The sequence below is a fragment of the Uloborus diversus genome, chromosome 10, assembly GCF_026930045.1.
Source record: "Uloborus diversus isolate 005 chromosome 10, Udiv.v.3.1, whole genome shotgun sequence".
In the NCBI taxonomy this organism is placed as follows: Eukaryota; Metazoa; Arthropoda; class Arachnida; order Araneae; family Uloboridae; genus Uloborus; species Uloborus diversus.
The window spans coordinates 135,978,885-135,986,102 of record NC_072740.1 but is presented as its reverse complement, the minus strand read 5'-3'; the positions used below and the strand labels follow the sequence as shown (position 1 = coordinate 135,986,102).

The 7,218-nt window shown below is 33.7% G+C and overlaps 1 protein-coding gene across 1 annotated transcript in view; it reads right to left on the bottom strand.

Annotated features, from left to right (window-relative positions):
- Positions 1–1,819: 1,819 nt before the first annotated feature.
- LOC129231195 (leucine-rich repeat-containing G-protein coupled receptor 5-like) overlaps positions 1,820–7,218 on the bottom strand; it is a gene marked incomplete in the record, with an annotated part of 122,887 nt that continues 117,488 nt past the window's right edge. Inside the window, 1 exon segment of the mRNA XM_054865443.1 lies at positions 1,820–3,449. Coding sequence (XP_054721418.1) covers positions 2,323–3,449 — 1,127 coding nt within the window.

Below are 7,218 nucleotides of genomic sequence, written 5' to 3'. Positions count from 1 at the left end.
TATAATCTGGTACCACTGTATACATGGTCGTAGTGCAGAGTTGAGTTGTCACTATGCCAGAATGAGCATGAATTGACAAGTTTACTTTAGCTGCAACATATATACAGTATTTTACAGGTGGGCAGATAAAGGGCAGTATCTGCAAATTTTCATTTGTTTGTATTTTTGTTATCTGTTATACGTTAGCTTTATTGTACAACCTTGCTTATTTGGTTCCACTAAAAAAAAAACCGCGGAAAAAACGCCTAACTCCAACATTTCCATACTGTTAGTGTTGAATCCAAAACACGTTTCTTCAAATGTCTCGAAAACTCTGCAGATACTGCCGTTTACCTGCCCACGGCACTATTGTGCAGTTTAGTTGTAACTGTGCATGAATAATGACATTTAACGTATGTGCATGAGTGTTGGTTGTACAGTACAAGGCGTATGTGCGATATGCTACCCTCCCCCCCTCCTCCGAGCTAGACAAACTTGATTGGAAACAAAATTGTGAATCAAAGTAATAGAACTTATGCTTCAACACAATTAGAATAAAAAAAATCTTTTGCTCATTATCATAATAGCAATTGCAGTCACTAATTTTAATTTTACTTTAGTGTCTTGTAACCCATAATATTTCATTTTTCTAATTTTAATAAGCATTTCATAATTTTTCTCTGCACTTAAAAAAAAACTTGAGTTCCCCATCCCAGAAAGTATCGGTAGCATTCCGCTTCGGATTGACGTCATACATTCTGGCTCATATCGTCTCAGTTTGTAGAATTTCTATTCGGAGACTGGAAGAAGGAAGACGTCAATCTGAAGTTAAATGACTTTGTGCGGATGTAGAGTAAGTTAAGTTTTTTAGTTCATTCCTAAGCTTGTTGAGATGAAGATGTTAAGACTCCAGTTTTTTTCCCTGCGTTGTTGGATTATCTTCTTGCATCAGGTTTTCAACCTCCACCACTGGAAATTTTAAGAAGCAGCTACAACACATTAATAATATTTTGTTCAAAAGAAAAGTATGTTAAATGTCAGGGCAAGATTAAGATATTGGGAAGCCCTAGACTAACCCTTTTTAGGGGCTCCCAGTATTCAAACTTTACATTTTTGCCATTGGCAAAAAAAAACATTTGGCCATTTGAGGGACCCTCTTCTGCTGCCATATGCAAGCGATGAAATCGTTGGCGTGAAATTGGTATCTTTATCAGTTTCTGAAATAATAACACTAACTCTGAAGTTTGCCGCCAAATGGCGCTGTAATCGGATTCATTGCGAAGCACATGGAAACTACTACCTTGCCGTTCAGAAATTATTGGGGTGGGAAGAGACTTTAAAACGGGGAAAGTTTTAAGGTGCCCCCCCCCAAACTATTTTCTCGTTGCGCCAGTGCGTCCCAAAAGCATGTAAACATTGTCACATAGCTCAACTAACCAGAGCTGCATTATACCTAGTTTGCAATCACCTAGTTTAGTTTCAAAAATCACCACAAGTGTATAATAAAGTTTGTTTCTATTTTCCCTTAACTGATTCTGCGCAATATTTTATCTAAAGGGTAGTTTCGTAAAAATTGCCTAGCATTACCTCGTTTTTCAAAAATAAATAAATAAAATAAAAATAACAAATAAAATAATAATAAATAAATAAATTCCAGTTTTAAGTAAACATATTCTGTGTTCATGTTTTAGTAGTTAATATTAATGTTTTACCCTCTAAAATGCAAGAACTCAAACTTCCCTGTAGAATAAGAACTACAATTTGTTGTTGTTGGGATGCATACAGTACAGTTATATCACACAACAAATATTTCATCATATTTATTTTGCAACAAAGGATGTGACTTATGCAAATAATAAAAATGAAAATAAAATAGTTTTTATCACAGATATCTTGGCTTTTGAGGATATTTTAAGACTAACTTTGTATTCCTCAATTTCTTTCAAATACAGAAAAAAACATTATATTGCTGGTTTACAAATACATACTAACATGATTTTGGAAGATTTAGTCAGTGGTCACATTAAAGAGATGAAAAGGAAAGTTCACATATATAACATTTGTTTAAGTGTAAGGAAGAAGTTATGTTTTAAAATTCAAAGATTCGCCACAGATTTAAGTGGCAGTTTTCACATTCATTCGGTATTTTGTGACTTAGATGACATTTTCGTAACTTAAAATGAACACTTTAATTTGGCACGGATCATTTTTAAACATATAAGCTTTGGGAAAATAATATTCGAAGCTTTATGATAAAATTCCAAAATTTATAATTTACAGGAACTTGCGAACGAGAAATGAAAAGACTAGCTACACAAAGAAACATTTTCCCAATAAAATAAATTACTCATCGTGGTCTATCAAAGGAGACGTTTCATAGGATTTTACTCTGATATTTGGTGAAGAGGATGAAGCCTTCATGTCACTCTCTTTTGAAACGTTTGCTGTAAGCAAACCACTATGCAGACTTTCATTGTTTGAACTTTCGCTTCTTCTTGTTAAAAAACTATTGCTCGCAAAAGTTTGCTCCTTTTCAATATTCGCACAGTCCTTCACAACATTTTCACTTTTGGAGGATCTTAAAGCAGTCATAGTTTTTGCTGTAACACAAGCTACATTTTTCTCAACTGACGCTCCTCTGTTAGTCAGTGACTTAAATATGGCTGGTAAGGTGCTCAGTGAAAGTTTAGTCAAAGAATTATCCGAGGAAGCTTTCTTAGTCCCTTCCGAGCTAATCTTTGCGCTGATATTTATTAAACTTTGACTCTTTTCTTTTCCCTGCTCAATGGTATCGAGATGATAACGTGATTTCTGGTCTGTTTCGCAATTAGAAGATTCCTTAACGGCGGCATTCATCAGGATTGTTACAGACTTGTCTTCAGTTATTGGATTTATTTCAATTCGTGGGTTTTGAATTGATGACGAAACTGGTTTTGGTACTGGTGATTCATTACTTGTTTCAGCCTTTGTTTCTGCAGAATGTCCTTCACTTGACAGTACAATCTGGTCCTCTTTTGAAGAAAATGTATCGCTACTTTCTCCGTAGCTACTCTCGACTAGGCGATTGTAAAAACAGGCAAATTTTTCCTCCAATTCTTTGCTCTTAAAACCTTCCTTTCTGGCACAGACAGGACACAGTCCTTCAATAGTCTTTTCTTTTGGTAGTTTGCGATTAAGCTCATGCCTGTTAAGGCTTTGAGATTTGTCATCCGTAACAGCACTTTGTCGACACAATTTTGGTTTTTCACGTCCAATTCGAAAGGACTCCCTGTTATTAAGAATTGTATTTCCCAGCAGTGGTCTTGTGGAGCGTGGTTGTGATGAGCTATCACTGCTAAAACTTGAACGTGACATATGAAATGTTGAGGTAGAAGAGTCTTGTCGACTGCAAGACATATTAGAATCTTCTGAAGTTTTGCGCCAAGAGCCTTGTCTTGTTTCTTGGTCCATTAATCTTAGTGGTATATTACCTAAAAGAATATATAAAAATAAGATAGTAACATTAACAGATCTCTCAATGAGTTTAGGGTATTTATTTACTTTTGAATAAACTACAACAGTAAGATCTTCAGAGCTCATGGTATAATTTTAATTATTTATTTAATTTCTTGAAGAATAAGTTACTTTTGGAGCTATCTCGTAGATATGAACAATGAACAACAGTGGGAATAAAAAAATTACTGTGCAAATGGAAAAAAAAGGAAAATATTAAGGATTTTTTAGAATTTTAATAGAAGTGTAATTGCACTTACGTGATAAATGCCATTATTTGAATTCTAATACATAGTTCAAATTGAAAGTATTTCTAATACATAGTTCAATTTGAAGTCTAATACATAGTTCCTGTGTTTTTAGACTTTTTTTACGTAAATTCAAACTCCTTGTTTGAAAATAATTATTTGATTTTTCTTTTTATTCTAAAATCTCCGAAACTCATTTCCTCCAAAACTTATTTTTTTCATCCGGCAGTCGACAAAACAATGTTGAATAAAATGATATTGCATATATAATTTTTAATTGAGTATTATTTTATAGTATGGCTTTATTCTCATTTCTATCTAATTCACCTAAATTCATGAACACAAAATTCAAATCAATTATTAAATTTTCGTCAAAAACGTATTTAAAAAAAAAGTTAGATAGAGAATGCAATAAGTTATAGTATAAATACTCTTTGAATTAGTTCTTTTAGAACGCTTTTGTTTAAAATAAATTGAAATCATGTAATTTCTCTAGTCTTTTTCTGTCGGTCCATGAAATCTTCCTTATTCCTTTATCAAATTCAATGACTTACCCCTCATTTTAAAGTTTATCGTGTCGGCCAGAGGCGACGATTGGGACTAAAAAGGGGGGGGGGAGAGGAGGGGGGTAGGGAACGACAGCTAAACGTCAAAAAATGTTTCGCGGCAGCAAAAATAAATGGGAGAAAAAGTACAAAATTTTGCTAAGGCAGGTTTTTAGGGTGGTAATTGATGCAAATTTAGCACAATAACCTTACATTATTTACCCCAAATTATTTTGAGATGTTACACACACTTGGTAATAATTTCAATAATTCATTGGCTTGTTTTAGTTAAACAATTTGTTTACTAATATCTAAACAATGAATACATAAACTGAAAATTACTGCTTGTGCTAAGTAATGTTTCGTAAACACATATACAAAGTAAAACAAATAATTATAATCTAAAAGCTTTGACCCTTCTGTTTTTTTATAATGTCCAATTTTGGTTTTTAAATTGGAAAATTGAATAAATAAATAAATGAACCATAAAAAAAGGGGGGGGGGGGTCCCCCGAATCACCACCACTGGTGTCGGCTAATGACGAAAAATAGACCCACGGTCTAGAAATGTACCATTTCTCTTAAATTTGAGATTTAAAATCATCTAAGAAGAAGTTCTTTAATGGATTAAAATTTTCCGCTTTCTTTATAAGGCATTAAGGATTGATACTTCTTTATAAGAACGTCCATAGGAAGAAATTGCATTTTCAAAAGAAAAAAAATCTTCAAATTAAAGATGCTAAAAAAAAAAACGAACTAAATTAAGAGCTTATGGTCCGTGTGATTAGTTGAAAGCAAATAGTTTACATATTTAGCAGCCTAACAGATTTCATCTAATTGCTAAAAGATGTAGTTATTGTTAATTGTTTAATACATTAATGAAAATGAAATAATTGCACAAATAGAAAAAGGCCCCTGTGCTTATCCTCAGTTTAGTTTTACATAAGAATTCGCATTTTGTTTTATAATAAACCGAGCTACAAATCCAGATTTGATTTATTTTCTGATATTTATGTTTTCGCATGAAGCATAAATATGAAAGCTTTGAAATAACGAATGTAAAAAACGAAACGAAAGTAAATGTCTTTCATGCAGTAAAACCATCCTCTGTAGATAGTTTTTCTTCAATAAGCGGGTTTTTTCCCCAATTTAAGACTTTTCCATTGATTTTTTTCTAAAGTCGAAAATTTATACAAAAAAGAAAACATTTTTGCCCCGAAAACAATACAAATATAACCAATAAGTTCCAATTGATGGCGCCACATGTCAGCTATTTCTAGTGTCCCCCAAGTGATAGGAAATACAGCAGATCCTCGTTTCAGGCGGGTTTATTTTACGCGGTGTCCATACACGCGGTGTATGATTTGACACTTTTATTTTATTTTACGCGGATGAGTTTCGATTTTACGTGGAAGTGGCATTGCAAACAGATTAAATTTTCCAATCTTTGAAAATCCCAACTCCTAAGATCGTAGAAAAAAAGTAATTAACTCAGGGCCCAATTAAGATACAAATACAAATACAAAAGTGACGACCAGCAACAGGCTCTGGGCCCAGCTAGATTGGTCCTAGTCAATTTACAATCCCCAGTGAAGATCAATGGCCCTCTTAAAACTATCTACTCCCTTGCTCATTACCACCTCTTCCGGTAAACTGTTCCAAGGTTCCACTACCCTGCTATAATAATAATTTTTCCTAATATCCATGTTAGCCAGAGATTTAAATAGCTTAAAACAATGACCCCTTGTCCTGTTTTCAGTGCTAAACTTCAGCCCCGTAACATCTTTCATTTTAATAAATTTAAATAACTGAATCATGTCCCCTCGGTCTCTTCTTTGCTCAAGACTGTACATTTTTAGCCTTCTAAGCCTGGAATCATAGTCTAAGTGAGAAAGTCCATTTATTAGCCTTGTAGCTCACCTTTGAACCCTTTCCATACTCCAAATGAGGTCTTACCAAACTGTAAGGGGGCCCTAGGCCATATGCTTTTTCGGGACCCCTGTGTAGTCAGCTCTTTCAATGTTAGCCATTGGCGAAAACAGTTTCAGCTACTGGTTAAATAAAATATCTATTTGGGGGCACGGCCTAGTTGGTCTATTCAGTAACCAGACCCTGAATAAACTGCATTTTGACGTGCTAACAAGCGAGCTTGGGCAACTAGTAACATTTTTTGCGATTGGTTCCAGAGCTTTTTTTCCAGAAGTAAAGTTATTAAACTCGCACAATTTAGGAAGAACTTTGAGAAGTGACAAAGGGAGAACCAAACCAATGAGGACATTTGTGACACAAAACCAAAAGCTTTCACACTGAAAATTTTGAGCCACTCCTAGACAATGGCAAATGATCTGGTTTATTAGTGAAGGAAGATCTCGTCATAGAAATTAAGCGAGTGATTATAGAAGCGTTAATGAACCACAAAGAACTACAGAGATTTTTTTTTTATTGTATGCCAAAACAACTCTTTTTAATAAAAACTAAGTTAATTCATGTTTTCCTTAGGAACGTTGTGCTATGTATTGGAATAAGTACACATTAAACTTGTTATATATATCAATCTATCACTAAAATGGATTTTTTTTTCATCTACGGAGCCTAACCCTTATGTTAACACTATTACTAAGTCTCAATTTACGCGGCATTTCCGTGGAACGTTACCCCCGCGTAAAACGATGGTATGTGGCTATGAAATAACTAGTAAAACTGAGTTTTGCAGGCAAATCATAAATTTCTTTTTTTATTTTTTTTTTAATCAGAAAATACATGATCTGCTGAAAGAAAAGATAAAAATCGCGTGCTATCGTCTATCGTCCCTCGAAAAAAGTAGTTCAAAGTATTATTTTCTCTATTTCATATTTTTGTGAGACAGAAGCTTCAAAATTATTAATGTACATAACTTATCGAAATTCAACTGAAAATTAAACAGACAAAACTAAAAAGACATCGTACTGAAATTAA